At 30.7% G+C, this 21,427-nt stretch overlaps 7 protein-coding genes across 7 annotated transcripts, besides 1 other annotated feature; 1 reads left to right on the forward strand and 6 right to left on the reverse strand.

The window, feature by feature from the left end:
- Positions 1 to 450: 450 nt before the first annotated feature.
- Positions 451 to 1,617, reverse strand: TVAGG3_0913840 (transcriptional regulator TrmB middle phospholipase D-like domain-containing protein; the record flags this gene model as incomplete). Its single annotated transcript, XM_001319606.1, has 1 exon — positions 451 to 1,617. One exon carries the CDS (start codon positions 1,615 to 1,617, stop codon positions 451 to 453), a length of 1,167 nt encoding a protein of 388 aa, XP_001319641.1.
- Positions 1,618 to 1,730: 113 nt separating this feature from the next.
- TVAGG3_0913850 (armadillo (ARM) repeat-containing protein family) lies at positions 1,731 to 4,046 on the reverse strand (the record flags this gene model as incomplete). The annotated part of the gene is made up of 1 exon (XM_001319607.1): positions 1,731 to 4,046. One exon carries the CDS (start codon positions 4,044 to 4,046, stop codon positions 1,731 to 1,733), a length of 2,316 nt encoding a protein of 771 aa, XP_001319642.1.
- Positions 4,047 to 6,268: 2,222 nt separating this feature from the next.
- TVAGG3_0913860 (uncharacterized protein) lies at positions 6,269 to 7,374 on the reverse strand (the record flags this gene model as incomplete). Its single annotated transcript, XM_001319608.1, has 1 exon — positions 6,469 to 7,368. The coding sequence occupies one exon, from the start codon at positions 7,366 to 7,368 to the stop codon at positions 6,469 to 6,471; it is 900 nt and encodes a 299-aa protein (XP_001319643.1).
- A 5,878-nt stretch (positions 7,375 to 13,252) lies between these two features.
- Positions 13,253 to 14,234, forward strand: TVAGG3_0913870 (protein ubiquitination; the record flags this gene model as incomplete). The annotated part of the gene is made up of 1 exon (XM_001319610.1): positions 13,280 to 14,170. One exon carries the CDS (start codon positions 13,280 to 13,282, stop codon positions 14,168 to 14,170), a length of 891 nt encoding a protein of 296 aa, XP_001319645.1.
- A 432-nt stretch (positions 14,235 to 14,666) lies between these two features.
- On the reverse strand, positions 14,667 to 15,562 carry TVAGG3_0913880 (leucine-rich repeats (6 copies)-containing protein; the record flags this gene model as incomplete). Its single annotated transcript, XM_001319611.2, has 1 exon — positions 14,720 to 15,562. One exon carries the CDS (start codon positions 15,560 to 15,562, stop codon positions 14,720 to 14,722), a length of 843 nt encoding a protein of 280 aa, XP_001319646.1.
- Positions 15,563 to 16,003: 441 nt separating this feature from the next.
- Positions 16,004 to 17,788, reverse strand: TVAGG3_0913890 (leucine-rich repeats (6 copies)-containing protein; the record flags this gene model as incomplete). The annotated part of the gene is made up of 1 exon (XM_001319612.1): positions 16,004 to 17,788. One exon carries the CDS (start codon positions 17,786 to 17,788, stop codon positions 16,004 to 16,006), a length of 1,785 nt encoding a protein of 594 aa, XP_001319647.1.
- Positions 17,789 to 17,801: 13 nt separating this feature from the next.
- TVAGG3_0913900 (leucine-rich repeats (6 copies)-containing protein) lies at positions 17,802 to 18,662 on the reverse strand (the record flags this gene model as incomplete). Its single annotated transcript, XM_001319613.1, has 1 exon — positions 17,802 to 18,662. The coding sequence occupies one exon, from the start codon at positions 18,660 to 18,662 to the stop codon at positions 17,802 to 17,804; it is 861 nt and encodes a 286-aa protein (XP_001319648.1).
- A 2,421-nt stretch (positions 18,663 to 21,083) lies between these two features.
- Positions 21,084 to 21,131: a mobile genetic element.
- Between the last annotated feature and the right edge of the window lie 296 nt (positions 21,132 to 21,427).

The following is a 21,427-nucleotide window of genomic DNA, read 5'->3' on the forward strand; positions in this document are numbered from 1 at the left end:
TACATTACTCCACGTCCAATGATTATGCATATAAATCCGTAACATCCTTTATATTTTATTTGCTCACATTCGAAATTTCTTCAACAATCATTAATTCATAAAAATATTTTATTTATTCGATTTCTAAACTGGTTTACGATACTTATCTAAACCTTTATTTTATGATTTTCTAATTTTTTTTTTATAATTGGGTTTAAATTGATCATCGCTTATTGTATCTACCAAATTCAATAATAAACTTTTCAAAACTCAAAGATTAAGTTCTTATACAGATTATTATAAATTTGATTAAAATATTTGCAATCTACTGTTTTGTTATTTTCAAAATACTTCACAAATATCCAGTACATGCGATTAGATATCCGAAAAAAGTGATTCGTATAACTAATAATGCTTGAATAATATTTTATTCATATTAGTAAACAGTTGGTTTTGCATACAATCAAAAAACTAAAACAAACAGGTATCAGAATGATTAATTTTGATATCATCCCATATTCTATCAAGCCAACAGGTAAAGTTCTCGGATTTATCGTAGACTTTATAGAATTCTTTTCTCATCGCGTCGGCAATTTTAGAAAAGTTTCTTCCTATAACAGTAAAACCATATGAATTATCAAATAAGATATCCGATAAAGGATAAGAACTAAATATGAAACTATGATTACCAACAACAACATAACTTGGAATGTGTTTTTCAGAAGTAATTCTTGCAGCAATATTTTTCATTGAACAGACTGATGAAACCCAACGAAGAGTTTGATTAAAATTAATATCAAGATCATGGATAGAAACTAATATTTTAATTTTTGTATTATTATTTCTAGCTGCACATTTAATAAGCTGGTTCTGAAGTGTAAAATGAGGAGTATGAGATTGATTTTGAATAAATCTTTGTGTACTTACAAGAATTTCTTGTTCATCACTTGAATTTATAACATCTTTGAATGGTTGATAGTGACTATCTCGAACAGGTGGTATTTTAGTGCCTGATTGAGCAAAAGATAAATTTCCTATTCCGCCATCTAAATTAAATTTATGCGGTTGATAGTAATTGTAGTGTACTAATAGTTTATCCGGCCAAACTCTATCATTGTCCTTTCCCGACCCATAATATTCTCCAAGATTATAAAAATTACGTAAATCATTGATTAAAGATGGGGCTTTTTCGAAGTATAAAGCTGTTTGACTATTTTGGTGAGAAAGTTCCATTGATGGAATAAGGGCTTTGTCTGAATCAAAAATTATTAAACTTGAAGAAATTCCATTTTCATAAGATTTCGAGAAATCTTGTTTGGGCGGTGTATACCCATCGATTGGTGAACAGTATTCTGCAATAATATTTAATTTAACGTTTCTTTTTATAGCAGCTTCAAGATTTTTCTTTAATTCAGGTGAAGCAGTTAGATTTTTGCATATTATATATATTGATTTCTGAGCATCTTGTACGCATTTGTTAAGTTTGGCATTAAATTGAAAATCATCAAGATATTCTACGGTTTGTGCTTCATCATTCTCTACTTTAGGCCTTTCAAATATTACAGAAAGAATTAACAACACTATACCAAAGAGGAATATTGAACCTGCAAAAATATAGCGTGTAATTTTAATATTCATTATTAAAAAATATGAATCAGAAAGAATAAAAAAAATCAGCATTTAAGCAATAGAATATCAATTTTATAAAATTTCAAACAAATAATATAATACATGAAATAATAAATCAAATATTACTGAGGTGGTGGTGGGAGCATTGAGCAAATCTTTTCAACGATTTCTGGCTGAATATATTTCTTCAAATACTCCACTTTCCCTGATAAGCAAGCTAAATCAGCTAATGGATCTTCCGAACAACGATGAACAGCTTCACAGACATCCACAATGAAAGAACCTGTTTCTTCCTGCTTCATTATTCTATTATCCATCTGGAACAATACTCCCAACACTAATTTCTGCACAACAGGAGATTGTTCGTTACAAAATGGAATACATTCTCTTGCCATCGCGTTCAGAGTTGGATGTATGCTTATTGGATACTTCCATACAATGAAGACACATTCGAATACTTGTGGAATGTGTCCGAAAATGAGATCTTTCGACTTTTCTGTGAAAATTGTCAAAATTAAATTCAACACTTCACTTTTGACATTTTCATCAGTGTCAGAACTGTTTGCGAAGGAAATTGACGTCATTAAGATTGATTCCAAGAACTCAAGGTCATCTATATACTTAGTAGCTGCTACACAGAGTTTTAGCATTGAAGATAACTCTTCGCTATTTGAAACACTTGTCAATTTTTCTTTGATTAAATTGACAGAAAAATCAACAATGTTTTGGTCGTTGATTGATTTCAACAAAGAAGTGAAAACCAATGCTCCGTCTGTTAGCATCTCGTTTTCTACAAGCACCATGCCCATTTGAAGGAAGCTCTCGTAATTATCCGCAGCCAAGTTTTCGCTTTTAGAAAACAAACTCGAACAAAAACCAATTGCAGGGAAAGCAAAAATTGGAATTGTCGGTGCTTGTAAACTATTATAAGCCAATTCCAAAGCAGTTGGTAATGACAAACTTGCAACTTCTTTGGAAAGTTTCGGTACCATGGCATCTAAATACCTGAGATACTCTGCTTTGTCGTTTTCATCGGACATTTCCAAAATGTGATGAAAAACCGCTTCAATTGCTGCGTTTTTCGCTTCTTCACTACATTTGGAGAGGATAACGAAGAGGCATTCAATGACTTCGTTACTTAGGTCTTCTATGTCAGCATTTACAGCATTTACAACATAAGAAATCATTTGATCGTCGACTTGGAAATTTGATCCCATTGATAAACTCTGCAACAAATAGAAACCAAGGATCATAATACGTGGCGTCTGGTCACTGATCGCTGCAAGAACAAATTGAGTAGTATATGGCTTGATGCTGGCCACTTTTTCATCTCTTTCATTTAATAAATTTGTAAAAATGATGATCGCGGCATCCCTTTGACCTATTTGTTGGGATTCTATCAATTCGCATGACGTGGAAATCAGTAATTCCCTGATTTCGTCGCTTGAATTTAAAGTCATCGAAGCAAGACTGATTCTGGCAGCAGCAGTGAGGCTTTCTGGCTTGACAATATCAGGACTTTCATCATTGGAGATGATTTCTATAAGACTTTGGATAATTTCAGACTGATTATTATCAACAAGGAAATTTACTGCTTCAATTTTATCGTCTATGGGCGTATAGAACCTCTGTGATAAAAGGTTTATCGCTCCTATACTCATATCTTTGTTTTCGCTCATAATAGCTGTAAAAACTTGTTGTTGAAAATCTGGGATTTGCGTAACGAGCTGATACTTAGTAGTCATGAAATATTTAACAAACTCAAAGCCTTCTTTGGGCGCTTGTGGTGTGAATGACCATACCCACTGAAGAATTTCAAAAAGAAAATCATTGATTTCAGTAGGAGGCAACATTCGACTAATTAACTGTAAGAATATTGATATAAAAACCTTTTTGAATTCATCTGAAGTTTCTACTGATGTTGCAAATGAGAAAATTTGGTTTAAACACTCATATGTTGTTGCTGGTACAAGAAAACCGGTCATTGCTAGGTTTAATATGGTCTTTAATAGATGAATCGTTATGTTGGCAGCATTTTCTGGTGTTAGTAATGAAATTAATTCTTGAATTATTTGATTGTTCAGTTCTAATTGATTTTCAAAGTAAAAGACTAGAACTTCGCTTGCAACTCTGGCAATATCCGTCGGGTAACTTAATAGTTGTATCAGGACATTTTTCATTTCCATTCTATTTTGAATTGGAATGACTTTAGGATCTAATCTATTAAATACTTGATCATTATTTCGCTTAACAGGTATTGTTAACATGTTTGTTGCTGATAGTTGCAATGTTTTATCTTGCGTTTGAGTTATAATTGCGAGCAAGTTACTTATAAATGTTCCAGGCTCAGACGACGATATTTCTATGAGAATACTTTCCGATTCTTTAAAATTGGGTCCGCCATTTGTTATTTCTTTGATCAAAGATTCAAAATCCATAAAATAAATGAAAATTTTTATCTAAAATTTTGTAAATAAACATTCACATTATAATGTTAATGCAATATTTCACACTTAAACTCTTATGCGAATCGAAATTACAAATTTCAAAATTAATCATAAAGTTTCAAGAATGTTCATTATTTGTTAAGGTGCACTCTGAGAATCTTATTTTAATCAAACCACAAACAGATACTTCAAAACTAAACATAATTGCGAATACAAGTTAACACTTTAACACTATTTACTCTGATTACTCTGCCATATACCACAAGATTTCATTACAATAAAACTCTAATCGAATTCCTTATACAACAACAGGTTTGTACAAAAATAATTTAAATTCATTTTCGATAAGTGGAGTTCATAATAATTGTAGCTTGATTCTAAGAACTCAGATGAGATTTGCTATTTAGTGCTGAGAATACCTTGAAAGCTGTTTGTTTACAAGGCTGTAAGGTATTCCTATTCTTTATTAAGATTAAAGCTTTTGGCGATGCAGAAAGATGAATTCTCTGGTACCAATGATGCTAGAAACATCATTACAGATTGCAGCTGAAACATTATTTGTTGGGGGTTGATGTTTCTTCCTTATTCAACAATAGTAATCTTAACATTCCAGTACTAATCTTTTATAAATTACATTATAATTAATTTGAATTTTTATCAAACTTGTAGTATATTCGTATTTTGTAATGATATGGATAACTTTGCATTCTGGTAATTCTACAAAAGAAAAACTCAATAACGAAATAGTTATTAGACTTTTACTATTTTTTTATGCACATGGAATAAAATTGAACACTTCTTAATCAAAAAGTATCATGCTTATCCTATGCAATAATCATTTAACAAGAATGAGTTGAACCCAATATTCAAATGCTTCAAAAGATCATTAGAATTTCGCTTCCTGTTTCGAAAAAAATGGGAAATTTCTAAATCCTAATAAATTTCCTGTAAAACTCCTAAAGAAATAAGTGAATCTCGAGATTAAAGGCGAGCAGAAAGGAATAGATTGATATATCTTATTATGTCATGAGAGGGATTTCCAGGCTTTTTGAAGATGAAACTTCTATTGGTTCTTCATTTTCTGGTCTATCATTTAGCATAGATATGATAATTAGTAATGGAAAAGTCTCTAAAAACATTGGAAGCAAGCTGATAATTTCGACAATCAGCACATCGTTCAATGTTACATAAAGATACACGGTAGACATAGCAGCATATCCTGCAATATTAGCCAATTTTCCAAAACAAGCGATGAAAATCATCAGTTTTAAATATTTTTTGACATTATCTGGAAAAACTTCATAAACATATGGAATTAGCAAATAATAGAAGCAAGAATATAAACAATAAGATTCAATATAAAATTGATAAAACTCGTTATACAATAAAAAATTATCAAAAATAATTTGAAAAACTTTGTTAGATCGTGGGAAAATAATCACAGGTATTAATAGTAAATACAAGTACTTCATTATAAGATAGAAGTAAACAAAAAGTTTTGATAGTGGGACTCTTATTAAAGAAAAAATCCGGAAACACTTATAGTAATAATCGAATATTGCTATTGCCGATGTGACTTTTAGAAAGTTGTATATTTTCCAATATGCATCATATTGGTTAACTTCATGATACCTAAAATCAAAAACGTTTTTGAAATTGTATAACATATTGAAAGGGCTGAAATTGAGATACATATGCTTACACCATATAAATTGTCTGATTTTAATGTTATTTTTTGAGTCCTAAAGCTATAGGCAACGAAATACATAAAGGGAATAAGAATTACTAAGCGAGCGTATATATCTGAGTAAAAATATGGGTTGTCACAAAATCTATCATGAATGTAGATGCAATTGTTGGCCGAACTGATGTATTTGATGTAATTTTTAAAGGGTGAAAGCATAAACTTCTTGACAGATTCTTATTTTTGAATTGTAAATTCTGAAATTTATTAATTCTAATATCTATCAACTGGTATGATTCCGATTTGGGGAAAATCAATATCCAATTTGACAGTCACTTTTTTATTTGCCACTCAATCCGTCAGTCAATTTCATCGTCAAACCCATTACTTCGTGACTATCTTCAATTAGGTTTTCTAGAACACCCAAGCACCAAACACCTACTCACAAATGCATTTTTCATAATAATTATTATGAAATGATGAAACTGGGTAATGTACAAATATTGTTATGCAATAAAAAGCGTTTACAGAAGAAAAAAATATAAAGTTATCCTTAAATGAAATATATATATGGGTATTTAGGCATAATCAATTGGTAAATGTATAATGCCTATAGCTAGTCATAATTGTAAAATGGGAAATATTTGCATTTCTATCAAATGTTGATTAAAAAACAAAAAAAAATTAAATGTTAATTAATCTTTTAACAAAAACAAAAACATTTCTATACTATTGGCGCACATAGTTGAGGTACATAGTTACATCTATATCTTTGAGAAGCGTTTCAGGTTTTTCGACGTAATTTGTTCCATTGCTCATCAATTTAAATGGTTTGGTCAGTGTATCTGGTTCTAATTCATTAATTTTACATAACAAATCTTGAACTTTCTTGCGTGGATTCATTGGAATTTGGTGATTTCGTGTTTTTCTTGCAATTACTTTAATTGTGAAATCTTGGAGAGCAATTTCAACAGAAACATTTTCTGAAGATATAATATCTTCAATATTATCAATAATTTTATTCTCTGATTTGAAAACGAGATCATTGTCTTCAAAAGAGGGCCAAATATTACTTAATATAACTTCTATATCATTCATACGCATTCCATCGTAAATTGGGATTTCGAATGTTTTTTCTCCTTCCTGAATCGAAAATTTTACTGTAGTCGGCTTTTTTGAAGGGTTTGAAGAATTGTCAAAGGTTAAAAAGCCAATTGAATTAGATTTTAATGAAGAAACTATGGTATCTTTTGAAATTAGTTCGTTATTTAGAATATAATATGATATAAAAGATGGATTACTAGATTTAACATGTAAGTACTGTGAATCTATATAGTTAAGATCTTTCTGTTCGTCTTCAAGAAGAATTTCAAATGAATTAATTTTATTTAAACAATTAAACTTTTTCTTCGATTTTGGTAGTTGAAATAAAACACAATCTTTGTGATTTTTAAGAAAGTCATCAATTTGCTCTTTATTGGAGAGGGGAATTGCAAAATAGATTTGTTTATTTGAAAAATTGTTATCATGACCAATTATTTGTTCTAGTGTCTTAACCTCTTTATCTTTATCTTTTTCTGAAAGTGTACAAAGAATAATCTCATCACCTGATGTCGGTTTCGATGCCATCTAAAAATTAATTCTAAAAAAAGTGGCAGTGATATAATTCCAATAATAAAGCTCACGAACACATTAAATTTTATAAATTACATCATACTTCAAAAATACTCATGATATAAAAAAATTCACCCTACGTTCCCAACTTCTGGAAAACGGTTTTTCACCCTTATGATCAGTTTCAGACACTTTGGGAATCTCCCAAACTTTGATATTTTGCATTATGATAGAGAAACGTGTCTAGTTTAACGCACAGTTGTTTTAAAGGCAAATGATGATATCACATGAAATTATCAAATTATCAAATTTTGAAGTACCAGTCCAAAGGGTTAATTAGATCCTACACAGATGTGCGATAGTGAAACATATGTGTTCTTGATTTGAGAAGTCCTACTGATAGAGGTATGAATCTCACAGCTTTGTGTGAGTGTGTCTGACACTTGTATAGAGTGGAATATGCGCCGACATATATTATATAATAACATGTAGTTGATAATTATGAAAAAATAGAATTTGATGCGAATGATATTGAAAGTTGTTTTGTAATTTGATATTTTTCTTATATGTGTTAATTAGTAAATGGCTTGTTTGTTGTGATCTTACTGTGAAAAATGAAAGGTATTTTAAATTAAAAAAATGAGATTTTGAGATATCTCTAGAATTAAGAATTTATTATGTATTTGACTTTTATATAACTATGTATAAAGGATCTCGATGTCTATATGCTTTAAATAAAATTAAATAAAATGAGATAAAAAATTAAAATGGACAAGAAGATATATGGAAATGTAATTTGTATTGTATTGGTTGTTGGCAAAATGATTTTAATACAGATTTAAGGATTTGGAATGGATTTGAAATTAAATGATTTTTATTCAAGGAATAATAAGATTTTGAACTGGTTTTTATTTTGAGAATGTAAACTCCTTCCATAGGATATGTATTAGAAAGATCAATTTTAAACTTTTTGAAAGAATTGTTTTTTTGTTGAGTGATTTTCTCTCATTTGATAATATTTTTAAGTTGGCGTATCTTACGCCCTTCCAAAAATATGTATTAGAAAGATCAATGCCAAACTTTTTGAAAGAATTGTTTTTTTGTTGAGTGATTTTCTCTCATTTGATAATATTTTTAAGTTGGCGTATCTTACGCCCTTCCAAAAATATGTATTAGAAAGATCAATGCCAAACTTTTTGAAAGAATTGTTTTTTTGTTGAGTGATTTTCTCTCATTTGATAATATATTTAAGTTGGCGTATCTTACGCCCTTCCAAATATTTCTTAAAAATTTAAATTTGTCTCATCTCCTACTCTTAATTTAAGAAAAATTTCAAAATCCATAATAGTAAACATTTTTTATTTTTATTTAAATCTGAAAAAAATAAATTTAAACAATTTCTCTACACACGACGGCTTCGGCGGTTTTCAGAATGGTTGACAACTGAATTCATCAGGATAATGTCGGTTGGGGTGCCCTTCTTGGCCTCCTGAGTACTCACCAAGATACCCCCAGCTCCCGTAAAACACCTCCCATAGGTGAGCATTAACTGATGAAGTTATTGACAACTTTATCTGATTTTTTTCTTTGTTTTTTTGTTAAGATTTCTTAACCAAAGACTCGAAAACAAAACTTCGCTTCAAGTTGCTGTCTTCCCAGTTACTCTGTCGCAATCTTTTGTCTGATTGCGTGCAAAGTTCTGCTCCTTTGAGACTTTGCCCGACAGATGCATCTGGGAGACAGCACCCAAGCAGCTTATCGCTTCAAGTTGCTGTCTTCCCAGTTACTCTGTCGCACTCTTTTGTCTGATTGCGTGCAAAGTTCTGCTCCATGAATTATCAAATATGTGCCATTTCAGGAGAGATAACAAGCTCATGCCTCCTGGAATGGCGGATTGTTCAACAATCTTCTTCTGATTGCAGAACTTTCAACCGACAAGAGTGCACAATACACTCTTGTCGGTCAAAGTTCCGCATTCAAGTTATGAATGGGGAACTTGATATCATTCTGGGAGACATGCAGTGACAATGTCTCCCGGAATGAGACACTGTGACCGACAAGAGTGCACAATACACTCCTGTCGGTCAAAGTTTTGCAATCACATTCTGATTGCAGAAGATTGTCTCATTCTGGGAGACATTCAGAGGCAATGTCTCCCGGAATGAGATACTGTGACCGACAAGAGTGCACAATACACTCTTGTCGCTCAAAGTTTTGCAATCACATTCTGATTGCAGAAGATTGTCTCATTCTGGGAGACATTCAGAGGCAATGTCTCCCGGAATGAGACACTGTGACCGACAAGAGTGCACAATACACTCTTGTCGGTCAAAGTTCCGCATTCAAGTTATGAATGGGGAACTTGATATCATTCTGGGAGACATGCAGTGACAATGTCTCCCGGAATGAGACACTGTGACCGACAAGAGTGCACAATACACTTAATGTTTTCAAATTTTCAGATTTAAATTTAATCTTTATTTTCATCATCATTTATAGTCTTGTTCCTTTATACAATTATAATAAATTATCGTCAGATTCTAATATTTAAGATTCTTACTACTCAATTCAATATAATTATGTTAGTCACTCATATTCAGGAGAATAATTTAAAAATCTATAGCTCATATTTTGATAGTTATATATTTAGATGATATATATATTGCAATTCCGGTTTCAACACGATCAAATGCCAAACCAAGACAAAATATATATGAATTTTCAAAATATCAATTTACATTAGAATCTATATCTAATTTTATCAATACACAAGTAGTGAATGTTCAATACATCTTTGAGCAACGTGAATAGCACAATTTTATAGGATTATTAGTTGATTATATAAAATATAAGCCAAATCGAATCTGCTGTATAGTACTTTAGTTTATCATTGAATGTTAAATGTGTTCAGATAAATATTTGAGTCAGATATCGCATTTTCTAATTTCAAAATTTATCTCATGAAGTTAGAATTTATTTGATCATACAACATCATGTTAGTCAAACCAGAGTTCAATGGCGATTCTAAAATGGAACAAATGCTTGTTTTATCAAAATGTTAAAATATTAATCTAAAAAACTTAATATCTAACCAAACCATTCTAGAATTATTATATACAGGTATGGGCAATCTAAATGCACACGGAATTCGGAAAATTAAAAAGAATATTTATGAGATTATTAAATCTTATGTAATTCAATGAAAAGTAGATAATATGAATATCCATAGGCTATATATCAACATATGAGTTTTTGGTTTGACCAATATTATACTAATGTGATCAAATTAATCTGATTTCTTAGATTTTCATTTGAAGCATTTGCAGTAGTAGGGGTACCTTTATATATTAACATATTAAAAATTGCGCTCCGATTCGCAGTTTCTTCATGATTTTGAGATTGCATTAGATTTCGCGATGCAGAAAAAAATCACTTTAGATTCCCGTCAAACTCTAAGTATAAGCATGTCTCTATATGTAGAAACTGTCTGCGCTATTTATTTCCCGGCTCAAAAAACCACGGTGTCTGTGTGAGGAAAATACCCATTTTAGGACCCTGGGTAGGGGTCATGAAAATTTTCCAAGAGTTGGAAATATAGGGTATTTTGTAACTCACGTATTTTCAAGCTCGCATTTGAAGGATAGCATACTTGCTGGTATTTATTTGATATAAAATTCATTGCATCTCGGAAAATCAAAGTTCGCCGTAGCGAATTGTTAAAATAAATTTATTGTGAACCAAAAAATTTAATTAATGGTTTGGTTTGCAATCGTATCATGATGCATTATTTCTCGCCTGATCCTTCGGTGTATATCAAAAGAAAAATTTTTATTTGAATAGAATAAGGATAAAATCATCGATAAATAGTCATTAAACTCTTGTGTTTTTGCTTACATCAATAATGAATTCAATTTGTTATATACTGCTGAATCAAAATTGTATTTTTGAAATTATGCCGTATTCGAAATAGTTGAAAAATCTACTCTATTTTATGATAATATTTAAAGCATAGACCAGACATTTCGGTTTTTAAAGTTTGATGCTCTCTAATTTGGTTTGGCATGAAAAATTATCAAAGATAATGAGACGGAAGTTAATTTTTTTTTCTTTTTTAATTTCATTACTAGTCAAATGTGTCAGTACTTCTTTTTTGAAGAGTATTTCTTGTCTTATTAGTTTGCAAATAGTTGTGATACTTTTTACGGGCTTATAAATAAGCCCGAAAAAGTATCAAGCAACTATTAAAATATATATACTCACTTTTTAATCATCGTCCCTCCTCTCAAAAAGTGACTAATATATTTTGAATATATTTGATGAAATTTCAATTAAAAAATGCATTTTATCTGAAATTTGTAAATAAACCAATGTCTTATAAGATAGTTTTGCAATGGTGCATATGCCTATAGATTTATATGCTTACCATATAAGGGAAAAAGTGCTCACTCGCGCTCGCTATCGTAAAGTGTTCGCGTTCGCTCGCGCTCGCATTGAGGGAAACACCAGTATTCCCCATTATTCGAGAAAAAATTTAAAGATGCCATTTTATCTATAAAAGAATATTACACAAAAAAAGGAGGTGATGTCATTACAGATACTGAGTTTCCTTTCAGCGAAGTTCCCCGATAAAAGCCATTTCCTTATTGAAGAAGATAAAATTCAATTGTATTTAGAGATTTTGAACTCACAAACTACTACGCCATCAAATCCTACAAGGACCTGGTCGCAACACTCTCTGAATTACATCCAAAACTTTTTTTACAATTTTTTGAATTTTTTATTCCGAAAGATACAGAAGAAGTTATACCATCAGACATCAAATACATCAACAGTATACTCGAGTTACTGCCGCAAGACGACGAAAACGTCATGGAAGACCTTTGGACATTTTTCAAGTCAAAAACAGGAACTGACATCGATTTAAGCATCAACGATGGAGTTATTTATATACTTTCCCGTGCAATACAGCTCAATATGCAGCCAATTATCCAAAGATACTTGAATGACCCTGAATATCACCAAAAAAACGTTTTAGCGTCACTTTTTTCCACATTAGCCATGCATATATCTGTTGCATATTCTGTTCTTAACTCTCTTTTGTTTGTTTTACCCGATGACTTTGATTTTGAAAATTTTATTCCTTTTCCACGCGTGCAAGTCAACATTTCGACTGCTAAAAGCGATTTATGTCGGATATATTGATTTTCTTGAGTCATCTCCTTGAAAGAGCTCCTTTTCTCGCTCATACTTTTTTTATCAAAGACGGATTAGTCTTTAATGTCATTGATTTCATGTCGTATGCACAGTTCAGCATACAAGAAGCTGCTTGCGCGTTGATGTCGAGGTTAATTCAAGTTTCTGATCCTTCATTTTTCGAAAATCTCGATCAAATGAAGATAATCAGCGATTTGATTAATGTTTTGGATGAAAACAGACAAGATCTGACTGAATTCATACTTGTTTCTATTTCTATACTGTTTTTCAGGCTGCCAATTGAGTTATTAAGAGAAAATTTGGATGTTGACATTCTTTTGTCACTTTATGATGCTGATTTATCAGAGAAATCGTTATTGATACTTAAAGACATCCTAACTGCGCTTAATCCTTAAAATTATTTTGTTTTTTTGTTATAAAAAAATATATTTATAAAATATCTTCAAAATTGATTGTAGGAAAAGCATCAATTTCAGATAATCGTAGCCTTTCTTATAGTCAATATACATTGTAACATGGGTGATTTCACCCAGCAATAAGGGGCTCAACTTTTGAGAGTTTTACATGGCATTTGACGACAAATGCCATGTAATTTATTCTCAGTGTATTGAATGTTTTGCGGACAAGTCATATAAAAATGTAATCGGAAATAAATGAATATTCATAATTATCATTATGTGGATTCCATAAATTTACCACTTTACAAATTTTAATGAGTCAGGGAATTGTTCTGAACTACGAATATATTGGCTCACATATCAAAGATTATATTGAAGCGGATAATCTCTTTAGCACATTCGAAGTCGAAGATATCGAATCAATCATGAAATTCGCGAATTTAACACCTGACGAGTTCAATTCTCTTCTTGCGCAATCCCATTCTGTCATTTCAGCACGTGAATTGTATGCCTGCACTCGAAATGCAAATGTTTCAATAAACAACCTACAAGATGCCGTTTCAACACTTAAATCAGTTCAAAAGTACATGAAGATGCGAGTTTTCGAAGGAATTATTGTCTTTTTAGAACAATTGCAAAAGGATCAATCCATTACAGCACATAAAATCGAAAAACTTCAAGCAGATTTAATTCGGATCCAAAAAGAAAAAGAAAACGTTGAGAAAGAGATGCAAACTCTTCACTCTCAACTCAAAGCGAAAGAAGGAAACGATTTACCAAAAGAATTTCTTTCGAAAATTTCGGAACTTAAAAATTCTGAAGATTTCAATCAAATCTACAAATTCTTTGATGAAATTTCAGAAAAAGGAAATCAAAAAATGATGCAAAAAGCATGTGAAGAAGAACTTTGGAAAAAACAAAATGATGATTATTATGGTACAAATGTACTTCATGAAGCATCTTCACAAGGAAATCTGAGACTTGTTAAATCTCTCATTGAATGTGGCTGTGACAAAGAAATCAAAGACAAAGAAGATGGTTTTACAGCTCTAATTTGGGCATCAAGAGAAGGTCATCTTGAAGTTGTTCAATATCTTATCTCAGTTGGAGCTAATAAAGAAGTAAAGAATAATGAAGGAAAAACAGCACTTGATAAATCGAAAGGAGCAGTAAGAGAATATTTATTATCAATTGCAAGAAAATAATTTGTTGATGTATTTGGTTATTATCTCTCAATCATTGTTACAAAAGATAAAGTTAATATTTTTTCCCTATATATAATATAAGTATTTGTTTCCTTAAAACTGGAGCATACTGAGACTGTAAATTTCTTTATTTTATAGGTGGTTGAGCTGAATCATAGTTGCTCAATTTGAATCATAGCGTGCTCTCAATTTTGTTTGAATCTTTGAAATTTTTATATGTGCTATAATATTTCCTAAATTATTTTCACCTCTAATTTTTTATTTTGTAAAAAAAATTGAATTGTGGTAAAAAAGAGTAGTGGCAATTGCTTTTTTTTTGAAAAAACTTTTAGAAACTATATGAGTGGAGTAGATCCATTATTACGAGATAGTTGCCAATTGTAGTAATAAATTATTCTACACCAATCATTTCTTTTATTTCTGGCATGACGAGCAGAAAGGAAGCGATCAGTAACCCTAGGAAAAAAGAAGAGGGTGTTACTTTTCGTGCATGTAACTTTTAGCAAAATTAAAAATATACAAACAGATTGTAAATATTGCATTATTAAACTACCATAGACCAATGTAATATACAGATGCGAGAAAAATTCCGTCAGCATTTAATTTTTCTCCTATTTGCCTCTTCAATAAGCCATTGGCATCATTGTTGGTTTGCATGATATCACTGCATGAATTTGATGGCATGTGATATACTGTAGCTCCACAGAAAGTACTTTTTGGATAAGAAAAAGTTACAACAATTGAAGTCGAATCATCAAAAGATCTCGAGAAGCCAGAAAAATCAGTATCTCCACAATAATAAACAATCCTTAAGGAAGTATTGAAGAACGTGAATTCTCCAATATAAGAGACATTGGAGTTTATTTTGAGAGTTCTACTTATACCTGCTCCTTTAAATGAAGAGTTTCCAAAATAAACAATGTAATTTGGAATAATTTTTACTTTATAACAATTCTCGAATGCACTATTTCCAATTGAAGTAACAGAAGATGGAATAGTAAATTGTAGGACATTGCAGTTTCTGAAAGCATATCCAGATATATTATCAATATTATTATTAATAGATAAACTCTCTAAACAAATACATCCATCGAATAATCCCTCAGGAATTGTGTAAAATTCTTGTGAAAGTGATGATGATTTTAATTTTCGCTTAGCTGCTGATAATGATGAATATGATTTCATTTGAGTCATATTTACTGTTGTAAGATTAGTGCAATTCTGGAAAGCAAAAGCCGAAACAATTACTTCACACTCAAGAGAAAATGAATGAATCTTTGTATTCGCAAATCCATATTGATCAATACACGAAATTGTTGTTCCTGGTCCAATATTAAAATATTCAAGTGGGAAGGAATCAAATGCATTACTTCCAATTAAAATAATGGACATATTGGCAGGGACGTTAACAATTCTGATTGATGGTGCAGATCCAAAAGTTGATTTTGTAATATTGATGAAAGAATCAGGGATTGTAAAATTGGTCAATGAAGTGCATCCTGAGAAACAGTTTGCACCAATAGATGATAGTACACAGTTGGATGCAAATGATATATTCAGAAGGCTTGAACATCCATAGAATGCTTTGGATCCAATTGTTAAAACGCTCTTAGGGATTTGGATATTTGTTATTTTAGTACAACCATAAAAAGAATTATCCCCAATACTAGATACCGTTGAAGTTGATATAAACTCAATTCTAGATAAAGAAGTGCATCCGTAAAAACAGTTTGATCCTAATGATGTACACGTTTTGGAGACTGTAAATGAAGAAAGAAGAGTACAACCTGAAAATGCAGCAGAGCCTATTGATTTAGCTCCTAAAACAGATATTTAAGTTAATTTTGTACACCCTTTAAGAGCATTGCTTGAAATTATCATTGGAGAGTCCATTTGAAAAGAAGATATTAATCGATTCAAAAATGCAGAATCGTCTATTTTTGAAACAGTAGTTCCCTTTCCAAAATTAATGTATTTAAGAGGAAATGCTGAAAATGCATTCGATGCTATCTTTGTAATTGATAACCCTGGTGCTATATTTACAATTGTAATAGCTGTTGCCCCACCGAAACATGATGAATTTATTTGTGTAAATGAATCAGGAACTGTATAATTGAGCAATGCAGTACAGCCAGAAAACGCAGTATTACTTAGAGATGTCATATGCGAATTTGATTCAAAAGTTATATTCGAAAGTGCTACACAGTTTGAAAACGCACCATCACCAATCGATGAACAATTTGCAGGAATAACAATTGTTGCAAGCTTAACACAATTTGAGAATATATTTGATCCAAATGCGGTTAGAGCACAATATTTACCAAAAGTAAAAGTTGTCAGGGATGAACAATCAGCAAATATTGAATCAGCAGCTAAATTTGCAAGTGAATAATCAGGAAAAGTTATTATTGCCAGTTTTGTGCATCCTTGAAATGCATTCTGCTTAACAGTTTGAAGTGATGTTGGGAGATCAACTCTAACCAGTGCGGTGCATGAATAAAAGGTTCCGTCTTCTATTGTTTCTAAATGACAACCATCTTCAAATGATAAGTTTTGAAGCTTTGAACATCCATAAAATGCATTGGATCCAATAACCAAAATGTAATTGAATACTAATGCAGTTGTTTTCCCACCTGGACAACAAACAAGCTTTTCTTTATCTTTTGTGTATACAATTCCATTATAACTTGTATAGTTTTCATTATTGGATTCAACGATAATATCAGTTAAACTTGTACAATATATAAAAGCTGATGCATCAAATGTTGTAACAGAAGCAGGTATTGTAATATTTTTTAATGAAGTACATGATTTAAAAACACCACCACCTAAAGTCGTTAAATTAATGCCAGTTTCAAATGTGACGTTGACAAGTTTTGTACAAGAACTAAAGCAATTTGCTCCAAGAGAAGTTAATGATGAAGGTAATATAATTAATGCAATTGATGACTGTAAGAACACCTGTGAATCAATATAATATAGTTTCGAACCTTCAGAAAAGGTTACATTCTTTAAAGATGATGTATAATAGAAGCATCTATCATACATCGTCAAAACATTTTTAGGAATTTCAATTGAAACTAATTTAGTACAGAGATAAAATGTTATTGATGGTATGCTTGATAATGGACAATCAGGATCAAAAGTTATTGTAGTTAGAGGAGTTGAATAAAATGCATAGGATCCAAGTGACGCTAAATTTATTCCAAAATGTATTTCTGTAATTTTCGTTAAATCAAACGCAAATGTAGAAATAGTAGCTGGTCCACCTCCATTTATTGTTACATTTGCTAATAATGATTTATAAAAACAATATGATCCCAATGATTTAATTGTTGATGTAAAATTAATTTCTGTGAAGTTTGTAGCGTAAAATGAATAAGTTCCAATTGTTAATAAACCTTCATTCAATATGACAGATGTTAATAAGGTACACTGATAAAAGCAATAATCTCCATTTGAAGTGCATTCAGTTCTCAATGATACCTTTGTAATTCCACCAATGCATGCAATTGCTTTTGTATATGCTTTATTATATACAATTCCTGCATCAGCAGCGAAACTCTTACTAGATGAATTAACATTAATGCTTGTTAATTGAGTGCATGACTGGAACATTGTATAACCAAAATCAGTGACTGAAGCTGGAATGGTAAAGTTTGTTGAAGAAGGTGGGATATATATCCTTAAGCATTAGAGTTGCTGGTGATATAACAGTATAAGCAGGATTGTTCGGATCTATTTCTATTGTCTGAATATTCTGTGCTCCTGTGAATGCTTGGGTATTGATACTTATCAAAGAAGCAGGAATGTAAATATATTTAAGAGTTGTTACTAAGTTGAACAAATATGAACTAATAGTAGTACAGTTTGGAGGGAATACAAATTTTTCAAATACTGTAAAATAAAATGCATTTGAATTAATGGTTGTTAATACACTTCCAGTTTCAAATTCAATTGTTTTCAATAAATAATTATATGAAAATGCACCCGAAGCAATAGATATAACACTTTTTGCAATAAAAATATATGTGAGCTTAAATGCATGACCCCAATTTGTAATTGATGTAAGTGATGAACCTGTTTCAATATATATTTTTGTAAAATATGAATCATAAAGGTACATATTTGCAACAGATGTAATAGAATTTGTAATATTAAGTGTTGAAATCTTTCGACAACCTTGCATAGATCTTTCTCCGATAGTTGTTGTTTGTGATGAGAAAGCAAATGATGTTTTCATTGGTGGTAACCTTATGAGCTTAACTAGTCCTTTTGTATATAAGGCACCATAAGTATCAAGTTCAAGATAATTACTACCACTTGGAAGATAAATGTTTGCAAGTTTAAAACAGTAGTTAGTATCACTTCCTGTTATTGTCTGTAATGTGGATGGCAAATATAGATCAACAAGAGACGCAAAGTTATAAAATGTTCCCGTTGTTAATGCAGTACACCCTTCACCAACATGAATCACTGTAATTGTATTCATATCACAATTAGGAGTAACCAATGATGCTGATAATGTTCCTGAGCCAGTTATATACAGAGTTGTTTGTTGAGTTGTGAATGAAAAGCTTATTGCAAGAGAAACAAGTAGAAGAAGCAAAAGATAATTTTATATTTTCTGAGAGAAACCTTTTGTAAACAATTTTCAAACAATAATGCTCATATAGTTGATATTTTAATGACACCAATCATTTGAAAATCTTTCTCTTCTCAAATTTTTTGAGAGGTAAAGGTTTTTTAATCACAAAAGCAAAACATGTGTTCATATTGAAGTAAATAAGAAGTACTTAATCTTATTCTATAAGATATCTATCGTTTTCAACCATCATTAAACAAATTGATTTTTTTGCTTCATATTCAGGAAACAACCATGCTCCAATTAACTTTTGCGTTGTATTCAATGTTTGCTATTGCTCTCAACATTGAAAATCTATTTGAATTCTGAGGAAAATTATCGTAAATAGAACAATTAATTATTTCTCAGTGACGTACAATTCTCTTCAAAAACCATTTGAAGGACGTATTGCATTTGTAAACTGTATCCTTGAGCCTTTTCTTAGTCAAGTACGATGCTTGAAATGATAATTTTATTTAAATGATTTTTTTTATTATTGGATATGACGCTGTTTCTTATGAAAATCAGTCTAAATGTCGAAATTTTCTAATCTCCTTTCCCAAGACACATTTTTTTCTCTTCCGTTTTCTGTTCTAATACCTTGTTTTGATCATTTAATCCAGGGGGCTGCGAACTCATTTTAATGATATGGGATATGGAAAATAATTTAGAATCCCCATAACTTTCGAAACTATTTGTATATTTTACATAATCTGTCGGAACTTCCACTCTCCAAATTTACTAAAAGGGATCATATCAGATAATTAAATCTAAATAATCTTAATCAACGAATATCAAGTCCTAAATTAAGAGTTTTTATCAAAATTGAATACAGAATCATCATCGTCGAAGGAAATATAAAGAAAAGATCTAATCGATTTCCATGTGTCATTGAATATAGATCATTTGGTAGAATTACGAATTGCTAAATCCAGGATGAGAAGACAACTCGGTCTACAAGATAAACTATTCAAATCATTTTGAATGAATTTAAGATTACTCAAATAATTGAAGAATAGCACCATGTATAATGCATTAAATAGAAATGCATTTTATCAAAAAGTCCGAAAATATCATGATAGGATATGATGTCAAAAGTTAGAACATAACTTAGGATCTTGAGAAAAATGAAAAACAAAAATTACATAAAAAAAGGAAAATTTTATCTAATTTGTTTTTTTGGACCGAATAAGTAATTTTATTGAATTTCAATACGACACATAGATTTTATTATTAGTAATAAATATAATGGTTTACTATTAACCAGGAACCTAAACTAATGAAAATTTGATTTCAAATATTGTATATGATTATCATAGATTACCAAAATATATTGCTATTTATGAGGATATAATATTGATTATTAGTAAATCGTATAAATTTAATAAATATACCATGAATATTGAATGAATTTCTTGATTCATAGGGGTAAAACGCGCTTTTATATGATTTAGACAGAGAATTTATGAGATGTAAATAACACAATAAAGGTTTATATTGAATATTTTCTAAAAATAAATCGAAAATATAAAAAACAATACATTTATTCATTGAAACTACTTGGACAAATATGAAACAAGCATTCAGGCAATTCTTTTGAGACTTCAACGCATCTGATAATTTTTATATAACTTCACATCTTATGCTTAGAGTGGAGGTATTGAGATCGTATAAGTATAGATGAGCTCACATTCAGATATGATGTGTGAACTTCTGTTTTCACTGCAATTTTGAATCAGAATAAACTCAAAACAAGAATAAAATGATATACTCACTCTCTAAATGTGTTCGAGATTTAAAGTTGTATGAATAAAACGATTCATCTTTCGAAGCCTCCCATTTAATGAGAGACTTCGAAAGATGAATGTATTCATGTAGATGAAATACTATATATGACCATGTGTGATACTAAAGATATCAAAATGTTCATTTTTAAGTGCAATAGAAGGGTTATCTCTCGTAAAATCTCAATTTAAGGAAGATTTAGAAAGAACTCCTTTCCTAAGTAGATAGTGTGTGGTTTCTGTCTTTTGGTTGATCAGGAACTATGAAATTAAGTCGGACAGAAAGAAGTTCTTTCCAAAACAGACTCCAAATGAGTTGTTCGAAAAGAACTTCCTTCTGTATATGGATAATTGTAGTTACCGCACTGAAGTATGTGATTGTGATGATGGAGTTCTCGATAAATCTAAAATCGGATTAAGATTAATTGAAAACTCAAGTAATTCTTTGAAATCTTGTGTTGTCTGGCACTATAATAACCAAAGAATGAGAATATTATGTTGAATGATGAGTACGTGTGCTCGGCATTCGCCGAGCGAATTGAGTTTAACGTACTATGAAAAGTGACAAATTTGGGCTTTTTTTCCTAGGGTTATGATCTCTTCCTTTCTGCTCAATACGACAGAAATGAAAGAATGAATTTGTACTCCCTAATTGATTACTACAATCTGTATCTATCTTTAACATAGAATTAGCTGCATTGTGATTTATACTCCAGAATTATTCAATTTAAGATCAACCTCGTAAATTTTAATCATATTGCACCAATACTCCTACGTTGAGATAAGAACATGATTATACATACCAAAGCCCCATATTAAAAATCAAAATTTAGCACCTCCATTATGCAA

Source organism: Trichomonas vaginalis, chromosome I, assembly GCF_026262505.1.
Source record: "Trichomonas vaginalis G3 chromosome I, whole genome shotgun sequence".
NCBI lineage: Eukaryota > Parabasalia > Trichomonadida > Trichomonadidae > Trichomonas > Trichomonas vaginalis.